The 27,816-nt window shown below is 37.6% G+C and overlaps 2 protein-coding genes across 2 annotated transcripts in view; one reads left to right on the forward strand and one right to left on the reverse strand.

Annotated features, from left to right (window-relative positions):
- Positions 1-27,816, forward strand: part of CLK1 (CDC like kinase 1) — a 747,223-nt gene that overhangs the window by 539,563 nt on the left and 179,844 nt on the right. The gene's annotated exons all lie outside the window — the stretch shown is intronic.
- Positions 3,409-27,816, reverse strand: part of SGO2 (shugoshin 2) — a 34,359-nt gene continuing 9,951 nt past the window's right edge. Inside the window, exons 6-13 of the mRNA XM_049772919.1 lie at positions 27,319-27,456; positions 24,430-24,605; positions 22,793-22,870; positions 19,991-20,073; positions 17,697-17,941; positions 12,496-15,339; positions 9,752-9,899; positions 3,409-3,659 (exon numbers count right to left, since the gene is read on the reverse strand). Coding sequence (XP_049628876.1) covers positions 3,644-3,659; positions 9,752-9,899; positions 12,496-15,339; positions 17,697-17,941; positions 19,991-20,073; positions 22,793-22,870; positions 24,430-24,605; positions 27,319-27,456 — 3,728 coding nt within the window. The 3' untranslated portion in view covers positions 3,409-3,643. The remainder of the gene's footprint in view (positions 3,660-9,751; positions 9,900-12,495; positions 15,340-17,696; positions 17,942-19,990; positions 20,074-22,792; positions 22,871-24,429; positions 24,606-27,318; positions 27,457-27,816) is intronic.

Genomic DNA, 27,816 nt, shown 5'->3' on the forward strand with positions numbered 1-27,816 from the left:
TGAACCATGTCATGGGGATTATTGGACTTGTTCTATGTCCCCCCATATGCACCAATAACGGCACGTGGCATTGCTCCTTTTTTGCATAGGCACATTAAAATGGGAAAATACTATACATACAAATAAGATCCTATCTAATAGAGATTGGAATACACAAATCTTGTAGTGCAAAGGGACCTTACACCCTGAACATTGACATAATGACCTGGCACAGGCCTCAGAAGAAAGGGCATTTTCCATTCACCCCTGAACCAGGGAAGCCATCCACGAAACATCCAGGTTTGTCTATAATATCACCTGGAAGCAATCCTCTACCATGGAAGACCCTACCACTGCTCAGACATTGACCTGCTCAAAAGAGACTTCCCTTAACACTGAGAAGACTTAACAACGACGACCTGCTTACAGGACAGGGCTTCCTGCATTGCCCTTTAATGGGGAGGTGAAACGTGAGGACGCTCCACATCCTGACTTTAATGTAGGATATGCAGATTCCAGGATTTTTTTTTTTTTTTTTTTTTTTTTTTGGTTTTTGGGTCACACCCGGCGGTGCTCAGGGGTTACACCTGGCTGTCTGCTCAGAAATAGCTCCTGGCAGGCACGGGGGAACCATATGGGACACCAGGATTCGAACCAACCACCTTTGGTCCTGGATCAGCTGTTTGCAAGGCAAACACCGCTGTGCTATCTCTCCGGGCCCAGATTCCAGGATCTTTAATACAGTAACATGATACCAACAACAGAGACTGTGTGAAAAGTGTGTTGGCACTACGGACAATGTCTTGGATTGGATGATCTAACTTGCCTGGAGCCTAGAGTTGGTCTTATGCCAGGAAACTTCAGGGGTCGGGTCTCTTTGTATTTAGGCCAAGGTTATTCCTTTCCATGCCTCTCATATTTTGGTGGGCCTATGCAAACAACAACTGCCACTCTAACACCGCTTTTACTGTGCTCCTTTGACTCTAATCCTTAAAAAGCACCCACTTAAAATTTGAGGTTAACTTAAGCTAATATGCATGTACAGGGAAATGTAAAAAATACTAAGCCTCTAATGTTTAAGAAGTTACGTAAATTTTACGGCTTTAGATTGCCTTGTGTGCTGTTAAGAAATATTATAATGTGTTACAATCTGGGGACTTGAGGGACAAAGTAATTGTACATGGATTCTGTTTTATTTATCTTAATGTTCTTTGGCTGAAAGTTCAAAGTTAAGATATCAGCAAGGGGACTTCTGAGAATTATGTTATGGGTGATTGTCCTTCCACTGTAACTTTACCTTGTCCTCTTTCTTTGCATCTTTGTTCTCATAATTAAAAATTAAAAAATTTTTAAAAAAGTTGATATTTGAATTTCAGTCATGCAAGGTTCCAACACTAACATTTTAATTAATAAAATAGGTAGTCATTTGGAAAAAAGGTCAAAACTACATTTATAACTAATATCAAACAACACAACAAAATGCACAAGAATCAGAATTCTACTTATATATTTGTTTGTCTTGGGGCCACACTCAGCAATCCGGTTACTCCTGACTCTGTGTTCAGGAATTAGTCCTGGCAGGCTTGGAGACCACATAGGATGCCGGGGATTGAACTCGGGTGCAAGGCAAATACCCTACTGCTGTGCTATCACTCTGGCTCAAGAATCAGAATTTTAAAGTAAAAACAAAATTAAGTCATTATCAGTAAATGTCTATAAACTTGGGAGTAGAAAATCTGTTTCTTACTGTGATCAAATTCCTAAGCACTAAAAGAACAGGCTGATAAATCTGATGACATTAAAGAAAAAATAATTTGCATGAGAATCTGGGAGGAAAAAAAAAAAGAACACCTTTAGGGGCCAGAGTGATAGGAAAGAAGGTAGAGAGGAGCTTGCCTGGCATGCAGATGCCCCAGGTGTGATCCCTAGCTCCCTATATAGTCCCCAAGCCTGCCAGGAACAACTTTTGAGCACAGAGCTCTAAGCACTGTAAGTCTTGCCCCAAAAAACAGGCAAAAAAAAAGTTATAGAAAACTGAAATATAATAAAGAGTAAGAAGTTCTAAGGACTTAATAACGGTGCAAACTTTTCCTTTGAATACGTCCACTAGGTTAAGGAGAAAGCACAGCAGAGTGCTTGCCTTGTATGCAGCCAACCCAGGTTCGATTCTAGATATCCCATAAGGTTCCCTGAGCATTAACAGGAGTGATCGCTTGAGAGCAAAGTCAGGAATAAACCCTGAGCAATGTCGCTGTGACTCCCCCCCCCCCAAAAAAAAACCACAAAACAATAACAAATATTTAAAAGCAACTAACCTATATTTTACCAATATTATTGGTATTGGAAGTAAATTCTGAGGAACTCTGTATTCCTACAGCAGTTTCTAAAGATTTGGATCTAGGACAATCTGCCCCTGAATTTCTTGAAGTTTACCTAACTTTTTAAGAAATGTAGAAATGGGGCCGGAGAGATAGCATGGAGGTAATGTGTTTGCCTTTCATGTAGAAGGTCATCGGTTCGAATCCCGGCATCCCATATGGTCCCCCGTGCCTGCCAGGAGCAATTTCTGAGCATAGAGCCAGGAGTAACGCCTGAGCACCCAAAACCACAAAATAAATAAATAAATAAATAAATAAATAAATAAATAAATAAATAAATAAATAAAATAAAAAGAAATGTAGAAATGCAGGTGTTTTTTTTTTTTTTTTTGATTTTTGAGTCACACCTGGTGATGCTCAGGAGTTACTCCTGGCTATGCGCTCAGAAATCACTCTGACACCAGGGATCAAACGGAGGAAACGTCCTGGATCAGCTGCTTACAAGCAAAACACCCAACCGCTGTGCTATTGCTCCAGCCCCGTAGAAATGCAGGTTTCTGACACTATTTTAATTGTCCGTTTCTGTTGAAGAAAGCTCTTTCATCTAGACAGAATAGAATTTGATCACTTAAATATAGTATGTTATCTTATTAATCTCAAACAGAAACAGTTATTGCTATTTATTATTAAATCAGCAGGTGGTCTTAAGTTACTTAAGACAAAAACAAATTTAATGGACATGAAAGGAGTCAGAAATGCTAGTCAGCAGAAGAGTACTTGCCTTGCCTAGGCAAGGCCCTGGGTTTAAACTCTAGCAGTGCTTTCTTCACCACCCAGCCCCTCCCAGAAAAGAGTTAAAATATTCCTCCGATATCAGGTCATCATATTACATATAAAAGAACTAAATAACATATCAAGTAATTCTCAAAGATTCTTCTGAAAGAAGAAATGAGAGAGAAGTCACTAGAAGTCACTAGACAACATTTTCCAGATATATACATCTCTGTAAATATTCACATAATGGTTGAAAAAGCACACAATAAATAACTAAATATACATAATTGAAAGCATTTTCAATTTATTTGGTTAAAAAGTTGACTATTGCTTAAAGGCTGTTAAGATAAACAGAAAGATAAGACAAAGGATAACCAAATGATTTTAAGTTTTAAGTTTACTAATATAAAATAGGTATGTTTATACAGTTCTCTAAAAACAAGAATGTAAAAGTAAATACTCCAAGAAAATTAGAAAATCACATTCTTTATTTCCCATATCATCTTATTGAACCTAATTATGTTCCTGTTTGACTTCAGAAAATTCAGAAAAACCAGAATCCAAAATTCACTTCATCTTCTCATTTTGCTGCAAAGTAGAAAAAAAAGGGACTGTTAATAACAATAATGTACCATGACCAGATGCTCACCAATACCACAAAAATGCTGTTAATCTCCAGAAAGAATCACAATTGAAGATGTGCAATCTCTCTGGTCAGAAAGTAGACATGAGGGTTAGAGTAACTACTTGCCTTACACTCGACAGACCTGGGTTCAATCCCAGACATCCCATACGGTCCCACCAGGAGTGATCCTAAGTGCATAGTCAGGAGCACTGCCAGGTGTGGCCGCAAAAACAAAAGAATTTCAACTATAAATAGCTTTGTTAATCATTGTGCTTTCAATAAAATTTTAAAATTATTTTTGAAAAAAGAAAGTAGAATTCCAGTGAGTTCAGTGACTTCTGGCTAGCAACCCAGCTGTGGGTCTGTGTAAGCACCAGAGACAGGCATGTGTGTGACATCCTGGCCTGTGTACCTCAGCCCACTACCACCCTGGTCATTTTTCTGTTATTGCTGCAATAATACAATGGCAACAGCACCAAGGGAAAAAAGGGAAGGGAGTAAAACTAAATAGAAAAAACAGTCTCAATGGCATGGAGTATTCTACCTATGTGTTCTTCTATATACCTTATGGTTCTAGGTATGATATCAAGGTCTTTAATCCATTTGGATTTGACCTTTGTGCATGGCATTAGATGAATGTCTGAGTTCGTGTTTTTGCATGTGGCTGACCAGTTGTCCCAACACCACTTGTTGAAGAGGCTTCCCTTGCTCCATTTTGCGTTTCTTACCTCTTTATCAAAGATTGTCTGTCTGGGGAACATTCTCTGAATACTCAAATCTATTCCATTGATCTGAGGGTCTATATTCCAAAACCATGCTGTTTTAATGACTATTGCTTTGTAGTACAATTTTAAGTTAGGGAAAGTGATGCCTCCCATCTTCTTCTTCCTAAGAGCTGCTTTAACTACTTGTGGGTGTTAAGTGTTCCAAATGAATTTCAGGGTGTTTGATCCACTTTTTTGAAGAATGTCATGGGTATTCTTAAATGAATTGCATTAAATGTGTACAATGCTTTGGGGATTATTGCCATTTATCACTGTCCAAATAAGTAGAAGCAGAGATAGACAAATGGAACTATATTAAACTGAGAAGCTTCTACATCTCAAAGGAAATAGTGATTAGGATACAAAAGCCACCCACAGAATGGAAGAAATTATTTACCCAATATTCATCAGATAAGGGACCAATATCTAAAATATACAAGGTACTGACAAAATTTAACAAGAAAAAAACATCTAAGCCCATCAAAAAATGGGGAGAAGAGGATCGGAGTGATGGTGTAACAGTAGGGCATTTGCCTTGCACATGGCCAACCAAGAACAGTCCCAGGTTTGATCCTTGGCATGCCATATGGTCCCCTGAGCATGCCAGGATTGATTTCTGAATGCAGAGCAGGAGTAACCCCTGAAAACTGCTGGGTATGGCCCCAAAACAAAACAAAACAAAAAAAAATGGGAGAAGAAATGAGCAGACACTTCCTCAAATAAAAATGGCCAAAAGGCACATGAAAAAATTCTCCACATCATTAATAATCAAGGAGATGCAAATCAAAACATCAAAACAATAACGAGTACCATCTCATGCCATAGGTACTGGTACACATCACAAAGAACAAGAACATCAGTAGTGGCAGGATGTGAGGAGAAAGAAACTTTCATTCACTGCTGGTGGGAATGCCATTTTGGTCATCAGCCTTTATGAAAAACAAAATGGAGATTCGTCAAAAATCTGGAACTTGAGCTCCCATATGATCCAGCTATACCACTCCTAGGGATATACCCTAGGAACACAAAAACACTATACAAAAATGCCTTCTGCACACCTATATTCATTGTACCACTATCTATAATAGCCAGAATCTGGAAACAACCCAGATACCCAACAACAGATCAGTGGCTAAAGAAACTGTAGTACATATACACAATGAAATACTATGCAGTTGTCAGGAAAAACAAAGTCATGAAATTTTCCTATACATGGATGGACATAGAAACTATTATACTGAGTGAAATAAGTCAGAGGGAGATAGATACAGAAGTCTCGTTCATTTGTGGGATTTAAGAAAAATAAAAGAATATTGTCTTAATATCCACAGACAATAGAGATGAGGCTGGAAGAACCATCCCATAATGTGAAGCTTACCACAAGAGTGGTGAGTGCAGTTAGAGAAATAACTACACTAACAACTATCCTGACAATGGTAGTGAATGAAATAGAATGCCTGTCTCAAATACAGGCAGGGGGTTGGGGGAAGAGGGAATGGGGAGCATTGGTGGTGGGAAGGTTGTATTGATAAAAGGGAGGGTGTTCTTTTTTTATAACTGAAACCTAACTACAAACATGTTTGTAATCATGGTGCTTAAATAAAAATATTATTAAAAAATTAAAAAAAGCCTGGGCCGGGAAGGTGGCGCTAAAGGTAAGGTGTCTGCCTTGCAAGCGCTAGCCAAGGAAGGACCGAGGTTTGGCATCCCATAGGGTGCTTCCAAGCCAGGAGCGATTTCTGAGCGCATAGCCAGGAGTAACCTCCGAGCATCAAATGGGTGTGGCCCCAAAAAAACAAAAATAAATAAATAAATAAATAAATAAATAAATAAATAAAGCTAAATAGGGAAAATAAATTGACATTTGTTTTATACTTTACAAATATTAATACACTTTTCATTATGAACTAAATTTAGCATGCATATAATATATAAAAAGTGCACTATTTTAAAATAATCAAATAAGGGGCTGGAGTATTAGTAGAGTGGGTAGGGTGTTTGCTTTGCACATGGCTGTCTGGGTATGATCCTCTATATCCCATATGGTAACCTGAACACTGTCTGGAGTAATTCCTAAGTGAAGAACCAGGAGTAATCCCTGAGCATTGTCAGGTGTGGTTCAAAAACATACGTACATACATAAACAAACAAATGTTGAAGTACTGACTACTCAGTATGCTCCTTTCTGATCATATTAGTCTTGCCCTCCCAAAACATAACTATACTGAGTTGTGTTAGTCACTCATTTTCCTTTACAGCTTTTACCCTTTACCCTCTACATTTTACAATCATAAAAAGTATACTATTTAGTTTTACTTGCATTTGACCTTGTACCACTACATTTGACTTCTATGTGGTATAGGGATTTCCATCAAACCAGGGTTACCCACATATAAGGCAAATGCTTTAATGAGAAAATGTATTATTTTTCTTGTCCCTGTAATGTTTTTCTTTACTGTAAGATGTGTATTTATTTTCCTTGGAAATAAATTAAAGAGTCAGAAGAAGGAAGGCTTTTCTGGAAAATATAGGGGTACTACAATTTGAACTAATCCTCTGCTTAAGTTGATGTTTTCTGTAACTTCTAAATTTTATGGATTTTAGCTGCAATGTGGGTTTTATTTTGGTTACAAAATTCTCATTTTTCTTTTTGAAATCTTAAGTTCAATGCTAGCTTTATTCTTTAGGGCTTAAAAAAGCTCACGGGAAGGTTATTATTTAGTTTGGTCTTTTTTTCTGAGAGCAGTTCAACTTTATTGAAAGAGATTTATTATTAGATTATTTACTTGTGCTAACCAGAAGAGCAATCTTCTCTCAAGCCCTTAAGCTTGATTCACCTAGTTGGGTAAATGCCCAAGGCAAAGCCAGTTTCAGACTCCACTATCTTCTCCCATGTTGTTGTTCTCTTTCCCTCTATTAGTTATAACTCTCTAGTATAGTGGTTTACAGATGAATCATTCAGTATTGTTTTATCTTATATCCCATAATTTAAATGCATATTAGTACTAAGACTAATTCAGGCTTCCAGTATATCATGTTGTAAGAAAAGAAGAACCATTTTTTTCTCATGTCTAAGAGGTTGTAAACATGGTTCCATATTTAAAAGGTATAATAAAGAATAAGTATCTTAAGTGAAACTAGTTCCACAAACCTAGTCACCATGTCTGCATTCAGCCAGCTCCCCATACACAACCTATTCTCGAAAGAGATAGTGTAAACCAAGAAGTGAAAATGTATAGGTACACCAGCCATGCAGCTTAAGTGGCGATCTCAGGATGAGAGGAGAGGGTAGGTCAATTTCCTGCCCTAACAAAGCTACACCAGCTGCACTTACCACCCACAACCACTGCTTTGCCAAGAGTTCTACTTCACCACTCCTCTAAGGCTCTCTGCATAGACACCAGTCTAACCAAAACTCCAGGTATGCCACGATCTGGGTTGATATCAGGACATTTTTGGAGTAGAGGTCATCTCCCCCCACTTTCTTGTTCTTCCAGAAGGCCTGGCAGCCAGGAGTAACCCCTGAGCACCACAGAAAGTGGTCTCCAAAATAAAACAAAAAATCCCAAAATGTATCCATTTAAAACTTAAAATTCAGTGACTCGTAGAATTTTGCAAATATCATCACAATTTTAGAAAAATCCTAAAAAAAAAAAATTCCAAAAACAATTCTTTCTCTGGCCCAGGATTTTTCATAAAAGTGCAATTATAAGATTGTATGGATTTTGTTTTTGACCACTTTTAAAGTAGTACTGTTGACATTACATTAATATTTTACAAGATTTATTTGCACTGTGTCACCTAGCCAGCTCTCCCAACTTCAACCATGCAGTCATTACAGAAAGAACAGTTCAGGAACACATGCATGAGACCAACCATTCTGGAGTGTCCTGTTAATCCATTACCCAAATGTCTTTACCAACTTTTGAAGTTAGAACTTAGAAAATCTTACTCTTGATAGGACTGTATAATGAATTTTTAAGTTTAAGTACTCAGCGGTACTCAGGGGTTACTCTTTGTTCTGCACTCAGAAGTTATTCCTGGCAGGCTCGAGGAACCAAATATGATGTTGGGGAACAAACCTGGCCAGACGCATGCAAGGCAAGGCACTACTCGTTGTGCTATCACTCCCACCCCAGAAATTTTTTAATTTTAAATACATTTTAAAAATACTGTTTTTTGATTTTGAAGTTCAGGTAGAATCATTACAATAGTGTTAAATTTGAAGTTTCTGTACCTTCCCACCACCAAAGCTCCCAAGCCTCTCTACCACATTCCTAACTTCACTTTTTTTTTGTTTTGTTTTTTGGGCCACACCCAGCGGTGCTCAGGGGTTACTCCTGGCTATCAGCTCAGAAATAGGTCCTGGGTCAGCTGCTTGCAAGGCAAACCGCTGTGATATCTTCTCCAGCCCCCTAACTTCACTTTTTATCCAACTCTTCCTTCACTCCCTTTCCCTCACCCACTGCTAGATAATCTGTCTAGAATTCAAAGGTCAAGGGTTTGGCCTCATTTTTACATTGAAACAATGTTCTAGAAAGGAGTATGGCAGTAGTATACTATACCTAAAAACAATCAAAGCCAACAGTTGTACACATAATTATACATAAAAATATATATAAACTCCCCATTATGTGTACAAGTATATATATAAGTATATATACATAAAGGGAAATTACATGTTAACAGAAACGTTTTATTAGTATTCAAATGTATTGATATACTAATGTATACATTTTATTACATATTTATTTATAATATATAATTTACATATTTTAATTTAATATATATACAAATATATAAATTTGGCTGGTATTTTTCCAACCTTTTGAATATGGGTGCCTACATTCTTCAACTCTAGGAAATTCTTATCTACGAATTTTTTTTTTCTTTTGGTTTTTGGGCCACACCCAGCGATGCTCAGGGCTTACTCCTGGCTGTCTGCTCAGAAATAGCTCCTGGCAGGCACGGGGGACCATATGGGACACTGGGATTCGAACCAACCACCTTTGGTCCTGGATCGGCTGCTTGCAAGGCAAACGTCGCTGTGCTATCTCTCCGGGCCCATCTACGAATTTTTGACTAGTGATTTTTATTTTAATAATATCTTTATTTAAGCACCATGATTACAAACATATTTGTAGTTGGGTTTTAGTTATAATAAGTACTGGAAAGGTACCAGCCAAAAGACAACAAAATAAAACATCTCCAAGATACAATAAATTTATAATCATAGGGTTAGGGTTAATAACTGCAAACTGAAATAATTTCAATATCATCTAAATACTTACTTTCTGAGACTTGGCTCTTTTAAATTGAGAGGCACACACCTTCTTTTTCGGCTTGGCATTTCTGATGATAGATCTGATTTATTTTCAAGCTTTTCAGAGTTATTTGAAACAAAATTTATATTTGTCAAGTCCTGTAGTGTTCTATCATCTTAAAATAAAAATAATTTTATATTAGTAAAATTAAATAGATTGTAACTATTTGAAACAAATTTTAAAACTCAGAATCAAGTTTTAGGTCTGAGAGACTCAATTATTGGCATCCTACATGATTCTCTGAGCACTGCCAGAAGTGATTCCCAGAGCACAGACAGGAGTAAGCCCTGAGCATCACTGATGTAGCACAAAAACAAAAGAATTTAGAATTAAGTTTTAATTTTAGCTATTGCAATATAGGTACTGAATATATTTGTAAGACAATTTTTTATTTTATTTTAATTTTTTTTTTGGTTTTTGGGTCACACCTGGCAGCGCTCAAGGGTTACTCCTGGCTCTATGCTCAGAAATCACTCCTGGCAGGTTCGGGGACTATATGGGATGCCAGGATTCAAACCAGCTTCCTTCTGCATGCAAGGCAAACTCTCTACCTCCATGCTATCTTTCCAGCCCCAGAATTTTAATTTTTTCCAACAATAACAAGGAAAAGAGACTTAGTATACAATATTTTTCTTCCAGAGTTATATATCAATTTGCAATATCCTATGTAAACTCTGACAGAATCATATTACTGCACATTTAGACCAGATAGATAGTACAAGTGGTAAGGCATTGCCTTGTGTATTGCTGACCTAGATTTAAATCCCTGGTACCATATACATTCCACCAAACATGGTCAGAGGTCGCTCCTGAGCATAGATCCAGGAACAGTGAACACTGCCTGGGGACTACTGGATGTGGCTCCCAAAGCAAAAACAGATGAAAATTATTAAACATTCAATACTGACACTCATGTCAGGATCTGAAAATGGCAATAGAAGTATAGAGAACAAAGACTGATCATAAAATCCAATTTCTTTTACAATTCCAGAACTAGTTTTGCTTCAATAATCCTTTTTTTTAGGGCCAGAGCAATAGCACAGTGGGTAGGGCATTTGCCATGCATGCAGCCGACCAGGGTTCAATCCTTGGCATCCCATATGGTCCCTGAGCCTGCCAGGAGTAACCCCTGAGCGCAGCTGGGTGTAGCCCCAAAACAAAACAAAAAAGTTATCCTTTTTACCTGGAATAGACTTATCTATCAAAATCCTAGGGCTCCATACACCCTAGATAGAAATATTGTTTTCTTTTTTTTTTTTTTTTTTTTTTTTTTTTTTTTGGTTTTTTTGGGCCACACCCTGTGACGCTCAGGGGTTACTCCTGGCTATGCGCTCAGAAGTTGCTCCTGGCTTCTTGGGGGACCATATGGGACGCCGGGGGATCGAACCGCGGTCCATCCTAGGCTAGCGCAGGCAAGGCACGCACCTTACCTCCAGCGCCACCGCCCGGCCCCAGAAATATTGTTTTCTGTAGAAAAAAATTGTTTTAGGACCACACCTCGTGATGCTCAGCTCTGCCCACCTGTGGTACTCAGAAAAACCATATGGAGTCAGGAATTGACACAAGCAATACTGCATGCATTTGGCTTGTTAAGCTCTCTCTCTGACCCTGGCAGAAAATTTTAATTGATATGGAAGTCACTGATGTTATAAAAAGTATAGTAACAAAGGAACGTTTTTAGGACCTGATGACAAAGAAAAACAGTGGGATAAATAATGCTTTATATAAGATCATTTCAAGAATATATTTAATTCAAGTATGCAAGCAAATGGCAAAATGACTGCAGTTATTACAAGTTATTAGGAAAAGTTTTGGATTATATTTTTTACCATTTCCAACATTATAATTTTCTGCATTGAGTGCTAATTTAATGAAGGGGAGAGGCATTCTATAAAAGAATATAATGATAGTAATTCTTTAGGGCCTGAAATGAAACCTAATTCAAGAGTTGCAGGATTCTTGAGTCAAAATTGACCCCTCATGCTCAGCATAGTAGTGTACATCCATTAAAATAGCATGCATATCACCATTGCATGTTCCATGTACATACACAAATATTTTGAGGAAAGGGGTTAGTATTGCTTATTAATCAAGCTTTAACACTTAAATTAATGCTTTGATCACATTAAATATATACTATTGGAGAAAGGTCTGCTTGTAAGAAATTTACAACTGTCTCAAAATAAAAGCAGATGATTCATATTTAAGACACGTGATTTTCCTGCAAACACCTAAAATTTTTTTTATCTGCCAGATATTATTATCAGACGATAGATAGAAATCAAAGCAGATCTTAAGTAAAGGGATCTTTCCAGTGTGTTTAGAAGACCTTGAGATTCTCAGTCCATTGGACCTGTGAGGCCATGTGAAGACCAATGCAAGGCCCAAAGAAGGTTACTGCATGGGCCCAGAGATAACAATAATTGTCTAGGTCACCCCAAGGTTACACAGGGCTTCAGGCCACATCCAGTGATATCAGAGGGAACATGTGGTGCCAGAGAATCTAATTAGGATTAGTCATATGCAAGGCATGCTCATCTTTATACTTCTACCCTACGCCCAAATGAGTTCTTTGAACTCAATACTCATTGAAAACGTCTCAAAGTATTACAATTTCTTTAAATTACTCTATATTGTCCTACAGATTAGACTATATAGCTTTCAAATTCTATGAAAATGTCAGTTATAATAGGAAATACTTTTCTACCTACCTACTTCTGATTTTTTTGTTCTCTGGTTGATTTTGAAATTTGTCGGTATCATCTTCTCATTAATTGCTTGAAAAATTGATGGGCTCTGCATGGCCAAATTTTCCTTTAGTATCAAATTTTTACTAGAAGAAATACTCAAAGGTATGGAATCTTCATGAACACTGTTAAAAGAAGTCTCTTGTATGTTAGGTGAATATATCTGAGATAAAGATTTAAACATCTTTGTGAAAAAGTCTGCCTTTCTTTCGACAATTTCCTTATTTTCCAAGGATTTTTCCTTATTGGAGTCAACTGATATCCCCTGAATGGTGTCAGATATCATCTCCATCTCTTCATAGCTCTGAGAAGAAGAATCTATTAAGGTCTTTCTTTTCCTTGATTTGGATGTTTTTCTTTGCTTTGGTACTTGACACTCTCCTTCATTTATCATTTCCACAAAGGGACTATTGATTTTATTCAGAATCATAGTGCTTCGTTTTCGATTCTTACGTGGTTTCGTTTGGTTTCCAGGACCAGGATCTGCTTCTTTAGAACAAGGTCTTAAACCTGATTTGAAGGAGGCAAATGCTTGTGAAGAGTCTTCTAACTGCAAAACGGGTTTGTTTCTGTCATCTGCCAAAATGATTGGGGATTTTCCTAGTGATTCTTTCCCATTACTTTCATCTTGTTTGCAATAATTTGAAATCAGATACTTTTCCTTTTCATTACTATTTATTTCCATATCATAGCCACTAATAACATCTTGGCATTCAAGTCTTTGTTTGGATTTATTTACTTTAAGATCAATATTATTGGTATAGCTTTCTTGGCTCTGTGCATCTTGACTATTATTGTTATGTTCCTGGCTCATTTCAAAAGTAATTTTTTTCAAACTTACTTTCTGACTTTGTTTCTTATTTGTTTTTCGCTTAGTTTGTTTTGAAGATGTCTTATCAGTTACGTGTTTTTTTACAGCAAAGTCAGGGAGATTCTCATTCCTACTGGTAAAAGCAGCATCATTTTCAAACTTATTTAAGTCTTCCGGAATTTTAGGGATGATGTCTTTATCTTTCTGAACTAGAGGAAATAAGTTAGCATTTTCTGAATTATACATGTTTTTGTCATTCTCATTTATTTGACTGATTTCTGAAATTTCTGCCTTTTGATACAAGTTTTGTTTAAGCTTCTCATCTATTTTTGAGCTGTTTTGACATGCAGGTTGTAGATCCTGAATTTGTTTTTTAATTCCCCAAACATTTTGGCTTTTACAGTGGTTTCTATTTTTTGTGGTAGAAAGAACAGATATTTGAAGCTCAAGTGGATCTTTTAGGTTTTCAGGAATGATTTCTCCATCCTTTGCCAACAAAAGATTACTATCCTTTTCTGGGCAACATAGATTTTTGTCACCATCTTGATGAATCATTTCAGAAATAATTTCTGTTTTCCGATTTATTTTCTGCTTTGACTTATTAACTTTTAATTTATTTTGCTGAACAAGGCACATATCAGTGATCTGCTTTTGCAAACCTAACACATTCTGGGCTTCATGGTCACACCATTTTCCATTTTTGCTAATGGAAACAAGAGCACTTTGACACTTACTTGTTGAATGAACTTCTAAATTGACAGAGGTGCTTTCTTTATTCTCTTGCATTTGGAGGAAAGCTTTTTCTGAACCATGAACAACTTGAGTATCATCCACATGTATTGGGAACATTTCAGAAATTATTTCTGTCTTCCTATTTCTTTTGTGCCTAAACTTCTTATTAACTGTTAACTCATTTTGCTGAGTAGACTGGTTATCATTAGTATGATTTTTCAAATTCAATACATTTTGGGTCTCATAATCACATAAACTTCTATTGCCTTTGGTGCTAAGATCAACTGTTTGAAATTCAGTTGTAATTTCCAGATTCTCAGAGATGATTTCTTTATCCTTTTGGTTTGGAAACTGGTTACCCTTTTCAAACTTATAGAGTACAAAAGTCTTTCTAGAAGCTTTGCTTTTATTGCAAGCTACAGAACTCTTAATCCTATCATCCTTATTTTCCAGTTGGAATTGGTCTGAATTTTGGACGAGTGAGCATGTTTTTTCTTGCTCATTTGTTATGTGTATTCTTTTCTTCTTTTCATTATCCTGTGTACTTTCTCTATCATCTGGATCAAAATCATTAGGAAGGGGTATTTTCTTCAGTATGCTCAACTGTGCTGGCTGTTCAGTAATGGAAACAAAACCTGTCTCCTCTGTATTCCCTTTGCCATCCAGAACAATTGTTTTCTTTTCCAGTCCACTTTCATTTTTCTCATCAGCACTTTTCAATTTACTTTTTAACCTTTCTCTTTTTTTTCCAGGGCTTGAATATTTCACTTTTCTGAACATTTTACTTTTACAATCATTTAGTTTGTTCTTACTTGCATTTTTAGTGCCTGTAGAAACTGCAATAATTTTACTTACTTCGCTGGCAGTTAAATCCATGTCAGCATCATACACAGTTTTCTGCAACAGAAAGTCATCAGAAACCTGAAGCTGACTCACAGATTCTGTAGCAGGTTCACTTGTAGGCTGGGAAGAGGAATCAAGAAGACATTGTCTATTTCTTGGCTTTTTATCAGTAACTTCACTGGCATCATCGTTTATCTCATTATTACATTTTACTTCTAGGTTTGAACTCTGTTGTTCATCTAAATCTTCCACATAGGGTGTGTGTGTCAGAGGATTATTTGATTCCAAAGAGGATAAACGTTTTTTCCTTGTAGTTATATTGCTAACAGATGTCTTTTTCTTTTCGTGGCCAATCGACTTTGTATTTTTCAACTCATCTATAAGAGAACTCTTGGGACTCTGGTCTAAGTGAATGTTGATTTCTATAAAATAAAGGGAAACAAAATTCAGAAATAAGTGTGACAAGAAATTTATTATTTTAAATGATGTAGAACTGATCGAAGTATTCTAAGTCACATTTTGCATTTGTAACTGTGGGAAATATGTACCAAGAATCCATTCAGCAATCGTCTCAACAGAGTAGAATACACCAAGAGTAAATTCATTAACACTATATTTCGGGGCCCGGAGAGATGGCACAGCGGCGTTTGCCTTGCAAGCAGCCGATCCAGGACCAAAGGTGGTTGGTTCGAATCCCGGTGTCCCATATGGTCCCCCGTGCCTGCCAGGAGCTATTTCTGAGCAGACAGCCAGGAGTAACCCCTGAGCACCGCTGGGTGTGACCCAAAAACTAAAAAAAACAAAACAAAACAAAAAAAAAACACTATATTTCTTGAGAAGATGTTAACAAAGAACAGTGATAACTCTGACAAAGATTGTTATCAAAAGACTATCAGCAGACAATTAAAGTTGGTAAAAGCATTTATATATATATATAATTTATAAATATATATTCACACACATTATACACATTTTTTTTGTTTTGTTTTGTTTGGATTTTAGGCTGCATCCGGCAGTGCTCAGGGGTTACTACTGGCTCTGCACTCAGGGGACCATATGGGATGCTGGGGATTGAACCTGGGATGGCCTCATGCAAAGCAAACGCTCTATCTGCTGTGCCATTACTCTGGCCCCGCTATACACACATCTTTGAAAGGATTATTTTTGGCCTCATTTAGTGGTTACTCCTGGCACTGCATTCAGAAATTACTCTTGGTGGGCTTGGGAGAACATACAGGATGCTGGGGATTGAACCTGGGTTAGCAGCATGCAAGGCAAACACATGCATAACCTACCCTCTGTGCTATGGCTCTGGCCCCAAGTTCTAAATTTGTTTGTGTGTGTTTGTTTTAGGTTTAGAGCCATACCCAGCAGTGCTCAAGGGTTAACTCCTGGCTCTATGCTCAGAAGACCATATGGGATGCTGGCAATCGAACTCGTATCATGCCTGGTCAGCTGTGTGCAAGGCAAATGCCCCACTGCTGTGCTATCTACCCCTCCAAGGTCTAAATTCTTAATTCAGGGGCCGGAGAGATAGCATGGAGGTTAAGGTGTTTGCCTGCATGCTGAAGGATGGTGGTTCAAATCCCGGCATCCCATATGGTCCCAAGCCTGCCGGGGGTGATTTCTGAGCGTAAAGCCAGGAGTAGCCCCTGAGCATTGCTGGATGTGACCCAAAAACAAAAACAAAAAAATCTTAATTCAATATTGTTATGGTTCCATAACCTAATCTAAAAATCTTTTAATAAAAAAACCAGACTGCGTTAGAAAATTATTTTGAGATACTCTGTAATTAATTTGTAATTAGTACAAATGCTAAGATATATGGAAATGACCCAAATTCCCAACTATGTATTAATGGATCAAGAAGTTGTATATATGTGCAACAGAATTTGACACAGCTCTGAGAACAAAATAATAAATGTTGCACTAACATGAGTAGAAGTAGAGGATATCATGCTGAGTGAAGCCAATTGGAAAGAAAGATAAAATAATTTCTCATATTTGGGACTTAAAAAGACATATAGCCAGACATATAACAAAGGACCAAAGGCAACACAACAGAAGAACTGATCCACAAAACTATGTTGGGGTAGTGCCCAAAGGGAAGGAACTTGAAGTTCTTGGGGGACTGATGATTATTGTACTCATAATGGTTATAATGTTGGGATGTGTATGACAAAGCATTCTTAACAAAATTAAATCATAGAACCATAGTCAATTAAAGCAAAAAGTGGTAAGTATAATCATTTTCCCTTGGTCAACCATGACCTAGGTTGTGTTTGATTATGGCTCTCAAAAGTCACACCTATCTAAATCCCCAATTTTTACATTTGTAAAATTAAATTCATGGCATGGTTCATAAACTAAGTTACCAAGTAATTTCTTTAGGCCAGCTCATTTCTAAATTACTCTGGCACAGTGGATTTGATATTTGTCACACATTTACTTTTTTTGGGGGGGGCACAAACAGGGGTTTGGTCAGGGGTTATTCCTTGCTCTGCACTTAGGATTCACATCTGCTAGGGCTCAGAGGACTATATGGGACATTGGGGATCAACCTGAGTCAGGCACATGGAAGGCAAATGCCTATTCACTGCACTATCGTTCTAGTTTTACTTTTAAATTAAATTTGCACCAGTAATTTTAAGAGTAAAGTTAGCGAATATACAACTCTGTAACAGAGAGATCTAACTTACTTGCTATTTATATATCACTATTGTTAAGAAAACTAATGACTATGATTAATACCCAAAATAAAAATTATTTTAAAACTCACCTTTATCAACAATAGCAGAAATATGTTCTGAGTCATCTAAACCATCCATATTCTGATTACACTTTTTAGGAAATAACAATTCTGAATTATGCTGTGCTGACAAAATTTGTTTGGGTGATACTGAAGATGAAGCATCAGATGATAGTTTTGAAATAAGACTGCTTTCCTGTTGCATTTTATTTTTATCATCATTATCATCATCATCAACATCATCATCATCATCATCATTTGAAGTTAAAGGAACCCTAAAGCCAAGAAGGAATAGTATAAGAATTTTATATAAGTTATTAAGTGAAATACTGAGAAAAAAAAATCACATAGTTTGTTCTACAACCCATTTATTTATTTAAGACCCAAAATATTATTGGATACGTTAGCTACAACATAAATAATATTATGGTGCTACAATTTTGTGTTCAATGAAAACAATTATAGGAAGGAAATATAAGATTCAGAATAAAGGGTAAATGTTTCTAGTCCCCATTGTTGACAATATTACTGATTGAGCTACTGAGATTATTAACACTTGGGGGATGGAGTGATAGCAGAGCAGTAGGCTGTTTGCCTTGCATGCAGTTGACCTGGGATGGACCCGGATTTGATCCCTGGCATCCCATATAGTTGTTAGAAATGAGGTCTCTCTCCCTTCCCGGAGCAAGATTTTAGCCGGCATGGACGGCCAGCTGGCAGACCCCTCATGGGCCAGCGGCCTTTAAGTCCAGCCCAGGGTCAGGGGGGTCCGCAATTGGGTCACACGACCTCCCTCTCCCCCATTCCTCCGGATCTCCAGATGCACCAATAATGCCCCATGGCATTGATCCTTGTTTGCATAGACACATTAAAATGGGAAAAAAAATACATACAGATAAGTTCTTATCTAATAAATCTCAGTACAATGTACCTTACACCCTGAACATTGATATAATGAACTGGCACAGGCTTCAGAAGAATGGGCATCCTCCATACACGCCGGAACCAGGCAAGCTATCTACGAAACATCCAAGGTCTTTTAGAACAACAGCGGGAAGCAGTCCTCTACCAGGAAAGACACTACCAAGGGTCTGACATCGACCTCTTATAAAGAGACTTCCGTTTCCACCGAGAAGACTTGATAGCAACAATGACCTGCTCTACAGGACATGGTTCTCTCTAGTGCCCCTTAAGTGGGAGGTGAAACGAGAGGATGCTATGCACCATCCTGACTGCAATATGGGACATGCAGACTCCAGGATCTTTAATACAGAAGCATGATACCAACAACAGAGACTATGTGAGGAATGGAGGTGTATTGCCACTACAGAGGATGACTTGAATTGAACAAACTAATTTGCCTGGAGCCTAGAGTCAATCCTGTGCCAGGAAACTTCAGGGTTAGGGTCTCCTTGTATTTAGACCATAATTTGTCTTTCCATGTCCCTTATGTTTTGGTGGGCCTATGCAAACAAATGCCACTTGAATACCATTTTTTACTATGTTCCCTTGACTCCAACCCTTAAGAAAAACAAGCCACTAAAACTTTTGAGGTTAACTTAAACTAGGTAGTATGTACATGGAACTAGAGAAATGTACTTTGCCCTCAATGTTTAAGGAGCTACATAAGTATAATGTCTTTAGATTATATTGTGTGCTGCTAAGAAATAGTATGTACTACAACTGGGGATCTGAGGGACAAGTAATTGTACTGTACATGGGTTCAGTTTTGTTTTTCTAAATGCTCTTTGGCTGAAAGTTCAAGGCTGGGACATCATCGATGGGACTACCGAGAATGCTGTTTATGGGTGATTGGGCTTCCACTGTAACTTTACCCTGTCCTCTTCTTTACATCTTTGTTGTCATAATTAAAATAAAAAAAAATATGAAAAAAAAAAAAAAAAAGAAATACTTGAGTCCACTGATTACCTGGGGAAAAGAAAATAACTAGACTAGGAATACCAGAGAAATTTGCATACTAAATTGATATATGTTTCTTTAGACTGTAAAGCTAGACATGGAAGGAAATACCATAAACCACAGCATGCCAACACTAGCCTGTTAATACCTTACAATTGTATAACACACACAAACACTAAATGTAGAATAAAGCAAGTGTCCTACTGTAGGACCCACTGTCCTATTATTCTGTTCCCTAAAATTGAATTGTTAAATTACTACATTCTGTCCTCAATTTCTTTTTACTGGCACAATGTTAACAATCATTTCATTATTTTTTCTAAATTTCAAAAGAAGCAGATGGAACAAAAATCATTCAAAGTTCAATTCAGGTAGACTATTTAACCAAGTTTTAAAGCACTAACCTTGCAAATGGATGTGTCAACTTGCACTGTTTACTAGTTCGTTTCTTTTTGCTAGCAGGCAGAAGAAAAGGACTCTGATGGAACTGGTTTGGAAAAAGAAAATGAAAAGCAAGACTTCTAAATCATAAACTATGTGCTACTAAAGTGTCAAATTAATCAAATTATACAAAGATACCAATAGTAGCAGAATAATTCATGCATTAGAATTCAATATTAAATGAGAATATGATGTCAAAGTTAATCATAAACCATCTGTATTCATGCCACAGAAAATTACCACTAATATTTTGGCATATAAACCTTCCAAATGTTTCCATCTATGCATAGAATAAGCATGCATATATAAAGTCACACAGATATAACCATGCATATATTATCATGACTCCATCAGCTTTATGAAACATAGTATTGGATTTGATAAAGCACAATTTAAATGACTGTCTGGATGATTTTATTAAAATTTTTGTTTCTATATTTTTATTTATTAGTAATTACAACCACAAAATTAGATGAATTTAGGGAAACAAGTACAATCAGGAGAGAGAAGGCCTAGAACTGAGTCTGTGAGTACCTAAAATGTATTTATTTATTTATTTATTTATTTACTTATTTATTTTGTCACAGCAGCTTGCTCTGAGCTTACTCCTGACTATCAGGGAATCACTCCTGGTGACGCTTAGGGGATTATATGCAGTACTGGGGAGTAAACCACAGTAAGGAGCATACACGGTAAGTACTGTATCTGTGTACAGTACTAGTACCCCACTCCTCTGGTTATCCAAAATTTAGCAACCAGGAAAATTAAGAGCTGTTTTATGTTTAAGTACGAAGGTAGGAAAAATTCCACTGGTAGGGTTCAAGAGAAACTTGAGTTGCCAGAGAGATAGTTTAGCCTGGCACATGGCTAATTCCAGTTTTTGTTTGTATTTTTTTTTTTTTTTTTTGGTTTTCGGCCACACCTGGTGATGCTCAGAGGTTACTTCTGGCTATGCGCTCAGAAATCGCTCCTGGCTTGGGGGATCAAACCACCGTCCGTCCTAAGCTAGAACAGGCAGCTTGCACCACTGCTCCAGCCCCTAATCCCAGTTCTATCCACGAAATCAGTTAGTTTCCACCAACATAGGATCCCCTAGCATTGCCACGAGAGATCCCTGAGCATAAAGCAAAAATAAACACAGCACAGCCAGTTGGCCCAAAAGAAAAAGCAAACAAGCAAGCAAAATGAACAAAAGAGAAAGCTGAGACAGTGTAAGCAATTCTTTAAAGTTTTTTCTCCCACTGTTTGTTTTCTTAGGCATTTTTGGTCCACTCCTGGCAGTGCTCAGGGTTAACTCTTGCAGGCTCAGGGGAGTATGGAATGCAGGGAATCAAACCTGGGTTGGCCACTTGCAAGGCAAATGCCCTCCCCACTGTGCTATAGCTCCAGCCCCTATTTATTTTTAAAAGACTGAGGGTGACTTTTTTGTATCCTGATAGAAATAATCCATGAGAGGAGAAAAATTAATAAGGCCAGAGAAAACATCACTCTACATGGAAGTTAATAGCAAAAAAAAAAAAAAAATAAGTAAATAAATAACTCAATGTCCAATAAAAGGAACCTAGTTAGTTATTTATTTTATTAAAGTTATTTTATTTTTGGGAGGTCAGACCATGGTAGCGCTCATGAGTTACTCCTGGCTCTGCACTCAGAAATCGCTGCTGGAAAGCTTGGGGACCATTGGGATGTCGCAAGTCGAACCCAAGTCCATCCAGTTGCGAGGCAAACACCCTAACATTGTGCTATTGCTCCAACCCCAGAAGCCCATTCGAGATATATCCTAAGCAACATGAAAAAAAAAAAAAAAAAAAAAAAGAGGAAGCATAGAGAGAGCCTCAAGATTGTCACAATTAGGGGCTGGGCGGTGGCGCAAGAGGTAAGGTGCCTGCCTTGCCTGCGCTGGCCTTGGACGGACCGCGGTTCGATCCCCCGGCGTCCCGCGTCCCATATGGTCCCCCAAGCCAGGAGCAACTTCTGAGCGCATAGCCAGGAGTAACCCCTGAGTGTTACCGGGTGTGGCCCAAAAACCAAAAAAAAAAAAAAAAAGATTGTCACAATTAAGAAATGCACAATTAGTGCTTTTTGAAAATAAAAGAAATAAAATAAAAAGTAATAATTAGTCTGGCATGCTATATTTTTAAGGAAAAAAAATTTAAATGTTAAGTGTTTTTTTTTTATTTTGCCACACCCAGTGGTGCTTAGGGGGTCAGGGTCACTCCTGGCTCTGTGCTTAACAATTACTCCTGGTGAGTTCAGGAAACCATTTGGGATATGCGATGCCAGGGATTGAACCCAGGTCTGATGTATACCAAGGCAAGCACCTACCATTCTAGCCCTCTATTACTGTTTTGTATGGTTTGGCTCTGCTTAAAGCCAACTGTTCTTTTGAGCTGTCTAATTCTTTTTTTTTTTAAGACAAAACCTAATATTACATAATTATTTCAATAACCAAATATGCTATGTTAATCAGCTGTTATTCAGTTAAATGATCTTTCTTTTTACACATTTAACATAAATCTCTAACCTCAATACTATTAATTTAACTAATTTCAGATATGTTCAACAATACTAAGAAAGAGGGCTAAAGTGCTAATCCAGTGGCTTGCCATCAACCCCTGGCATCCTACCTGGTCCCCCAAAGACCACCAGGATTGATTTCTGAGAGCAGAGCCAGGAATAACCCCTGGGCATCTCTGGATGTGGCCCCAAAACAAAGCAAAACAAAACAAAAGCTAAAAATGTACACCATAATACACTCCACTTACCTCCGAAATTGTGCTCATTTCAATGGCTGTTATCAAGTTATTGTTCATAAGGGCTTCTATATCTATAAGCTTCTTATTCTGTATATGTGAAATACAAAGGCTCCTTTCAATATTTAGAATTATACCACTTATGCATATTATCAGTGGAACAGAGTAAGAAAATGACTAAAATAATCTTGACCTAAAAAGATAGTATAGAAAGAGCTGCAGAAATAGGGCTCAAGGCACATGCCCCATATGCAGCCAAGCCCAGTTCAAGATCTGGGACAACATGGTCCCCTGAGCAGACCCGGGGACTTTCCTGGAGGGCCCCATGCACTATCAGCTCCTAAGGACCAGAGGGTGCCCAGGTAATTTGGGGCACATAGGACCTAACCAAACAATATATACTTGAGCCCTACCATAAAATCACTGGTCCAGATTGCAAAGAATTACAGAAGGGGCCACAGCACCTTCTGAACAGTGAGTGGTAAGGCCCCTTATCACTGACAAAAATAGAAGGTGCTACAGGGGCTAGAGAGCTAGTACAGCTAGTAGGATATTTACTTTGCATGCAGACAACCTGGGTTGTATCCCCAATATCTCATATGATCCCAGGAGCTGCTAGGAGTGAACCCTCAGCACAGAAGGAAGCCCAGGGTACTGCCAGTTGGGGCCCAAATAAAAAACAAACATAAGAAAAATACACAAGGTGAGGAAGAGTGGAGCACATGCTTTGCTTGTGCTAGGTCCCAGGTCTAGCCTCTGGCACTTTCAAGCTTCCCACACACTACTACATGTGACTGGGTTGCCTTGTTGGACCCAGCACCACTTGGTCTGAGCAGCAGTATATTGCAGGGAATGAGCACTGAACCATGAGATCTGCACAGCCAGGCTGAGCAAGTAGCTCCCATGCCCCCTAGGCATTACTTGGGAGTAACATCTCCCCCCCAAAAAAAACTCGTTATAAGATACAGTTCTATTTAGTTCAAATACAGACATAGACACACAGATATAGGCATTCTCTGTTACACATACACATCTTGAATGTTTTTGATCATAAATTTTCCTATATTTTTCTTTCTTTTGACAATGATAATGCATCGCCTGGGAAATAAATGTTGAAATTTAAACTCTCTTGTGAATCATTTTCCCATGTTAAATGATTTTCACTCATTTCAGAATTAGATCTATAGTTGTGGTCCAGATAATATGTTTTTTTATTTTTTTAATTGCTCTATCTGTAGACAGAATTGGAAATTCAAAGGAAGACCAATGACTACAATCTTTAATCCAATAGGCTTGTAATCACTGAAATGCTAGTGTTACAGAATACAAACACTCGAACTCCTTTTAATTCGCTGAAGAAATAATGCCCAACTCCTCAAAACATAGCCAAGCAACAAGCTTTGCTTATAAGTAACTACTGGTTAAGGTATTATGTTGGTTTGTAATGATACACGTATACTTGTAAGAGAACACAGGTAAACATTTAGAATGTAGACTCAGACACCTATTTTAGTAACTATGAACTGTCTGTTCATTAACATGGCACTTGATAATTTTTAAATAATTGAAAATTTTTAAAATAGAGCTTCCAAAATAATAGTTCAGATTTTTGTTACATTTTTAGCACAAATAAAATATAGTTTTCATACCAAATTATTTAGCTTTAGGCGGAGAAACGTATTCTCAAAATTCAATTTTTCCACTTCTTTTTGCAATAACGTGTTATCAGTTCTAAGTCTTCGAGAATTCTCTTTTTCTTTACTAAGAGCGTGAGCTAATGCTCTGTTGTTGTGCTTTAAAGAAATCTTGAAAATAGAAGAATTGTCTGTAAAATAATTTTAAAGAGTTAATATTGAATTTATTTATTTATTTATTTGGTTTTTGGGCCACACCCGGTAACGCTCAGGGGTTACTCCTGGCTATGCGCTCAGAAGTTGCTCCTGGCTTGGGGGACCATATGGGTCGCCGGGGGATCGAACTGTGGTTCGTCCAAGGCTAGCGCAGGCAAGTCAGGCACCTTACCTCTTGCGCCACCGCCTGGCCCCTAATATTGAATTTATACTTTACACATTCCTTAATAAAATTACTGTACAAAAATGTACTTCACTTTCTAATTTTCATTGATTTGGAAAAAATGACAATACAGAGTTAACTTTATAAAGGATGCACTTAGTCTGGAGCTGAAGGCAGATAAAGAATAAAAATGTTGTGAAGAACGCAGAATGTTTATGAATAGAGTTAAATAAAGAAACTCCAGGGTAAACTGTATTCTAGATAACTAAATCAGTTATAAAAATTAAATGTTCATACTTGCTGCTTAAACTTCTTTCCTGTGACTAGGATATAGAATGGAGAAACTGATCCCTTAAGAATGTGTATAGACAATCTGAAGAATTAAGATACAATTTCTGTGGTTCCAGAACTAAGGAAAAGAGTTAATTCTCCCAAGTCCATTAATCCAAAATTCAAATGAAAAGGAGCAGATAACTATAATGTTGCACAGGTCATTTAAACCCTGGTGGGATCTACTACTTCCCCACCGAGTTTCTTATTTCTAGGTATGGGTAGCAATCTAAATTTGATCACTTTGCAAGCACTATGTAAATATAATTTTAATTAAAGAGGCTTTATTCTTGGTAGCAAAATAATTTTATTGTGTGTTCCTTGGTAAACTCTTTTTTGGTGTTTTGGGCCACACCCAGCGAGGCTCAGGGGTTACTTCTGGCTCTGTGCTCAGAAATTGCCCCTGGCTCAGGGGACCATATGGGATACCAGGGATCGAACCCATGTCCATCCTGGATCAGCCACGTGCAAGGCAAATGCCAACCACTGTGCTACCACTCCAGTCCCTCTTGGTAAATTTTAGATTGAGTTTCCTTTGAACACTTTCCATAATTTTCTTTTATATAGCACTATTTCAGTATCATTGTGAAGTTAAAATGATTAAAAGTTTGGGCATCTTCTCCAAGCATTTCCAAATATAGCCCAAGTAACCTCAGCCAAAGTCATACTCCAAGCTGGGCAAAAGCAAACCCAGTCAGGCCAGACTGTTGGGCTGAGCTTCATTGGGAGTAGTCCATAGTATTGTGAAGCAGTACTGGTTAGGTCCCTTGCATTCCCCTCCATAAAAATATGGGCTAGAGATTCAAAAAGTACTTCATTTTGGGTAGAGAAAGGAGTTTTCCAATAATCCTTTGATAGAGCAAATAAAAATAGGTTAAAACTTGTTTAGAATTTCAGAAATTAAAAGAGTAGCATTTTCCTATTGCTCGATTTCCTCAAATTCTAAATATTTGTTCCTAAGAGTAAGTGTACTATGGTCCTGCCAAAGTAGCCTCTATAAAGGGGCCTGAGTAATAGCACAGTGGTAGGGCATTTGCCTTGCATGCAGACGACCTGGGATGGAACCGGGTTTGACCCCCGGCATCCCATGTGGTCCCACAAGCCTGGCAGGTGTGATTTCTGAGCGCAGTCAGGAGTAACTCCTGAGCATTGTCAGGTGTGGCCCAAAAACCAAAACAAACAAACAAAACCAAAATAGCCTCTCTAAAGACCAGAGCAAGAGAAGCATGTCACATGCTCAGGATATTGGGGACCTGAGTGATATAGTACAGCAGATATGGTGCTTGCCTTGTAAGTGGCTAGCCTACATTCAATTCCTGGCACCTACTCTATGGTCTCCCAAGTCAATCAAGAGTGATCCCCCAAAATAGAGCCAGGAGTAAGCCTGAGTGCTGCCAGGAATAGCCCCCACAAAATAGCCAAAACCAAAACACAACAAAAAAAAAAAAATCAACATCCCCAAAACAAAAAATACTCAGGAGGCTTGGTTATTTCACAGGGCACACACAATCACCACTTACAGCAGAAAACCTTCTCTCTTGCTAAGATGAAATCAGAGATCATTTTAAGAAGCAATGTTTTAGCTGCAGAATTCATGAAACTGGATCCCTATAGAGTTCAGAACCTTCATCCTGGCTTCTGACTATACAAAATCACCTACTATAACACCCTATCTGGGCTAACCACCTAGATGGTCCAGCATCCAATTGGTATAACAGGACACAATAATAATCTTTCTTATTTCTTAACATCTTTCCAGAAAGGTCACATTGGAATTTTCTTTAATGGACAGCAGATAGGTACTTTGAGCCAATTCTAGTCACACTGCTGAAAAGTCAGTTGTCATCACTGAGGATAAACATCATAAGTTCCAAATAACAGGAGTTAAGGAGATAAGAATCAAGTCTCATTCAACAAAATAGTCATATTTTGTACTTAAGAAAACAAACTAACAGACAGTAATAACAATTCATCAGGACAATGTAAAAATTTCAGGCCAGAGAGATAGCACAGTGAGTAGGTTGCTTGCCTTGCACATGGCCACGCAGGTTAAAATCATGTATCCTACATGGTTCCCTGAGCCTATCAGGAGTGATTCTTGAGTGCAAAGCCAGGAATAACCCCTGAGCACTGCCAGGCATAGTCCCCAATCCAAAAAAACCCCCCCAAAAATAGTAATTTATTTTTAGACTTACTTATTATTTTTGTTTTGATCTTCGAAGCAAGAGAAATATTCAACTTAGCAGTTGTTGACATTCTTTTGTCTCTCACATATCGTCTCTTTGTTTCTGGGGTAAAAAGTGAGCCAGCTTCCATCATTAGGTATTTTATCACTTCAGTGAAAACAAAAATCACAGAACTGATTAATAAAAGAATAAATAATATCTTTTTAATAGTAGCAATAGTATTTATTTATTATATTTGCAATAACCTTCTGTATATAATTTGAAAAAAATCAACTAGATTCTGACAAGATGATGGATAAATAATAATGAATGACTCTCTTCTCCCTAATTTTCAACTATGGTTTTGAATGTGATTAATAGAATGAAATGCTCAAAAAAAAAAAAAAAAAAAGAAAAGAAAAGAAAAGAAAAGAATGAAATGCAGGTCCTGGAATGGGCCAGATGCTAAGACAGAGGAGAAGGCAAAGAGTAATTGGAATGATCATAGTCTTCCTGGGTGCCTGTGGA

The sequence above is a fragment of the Suncus etruscus genome, chromosome 5 (assembly GCF_024139225.1).
Source record: "Suncus etruscus isolate mSunEtr1 chromosome 5, mSunEtr1.pri.cur, whole genome shotgun sequence".
Classification (NCBI taxonomy): domain Eukaryota; kingdom Metazoa; phylum Chordata; class Mammalia; order Eulipotyphla; family Soricidae; genus Suncus; species Suncus etruscus.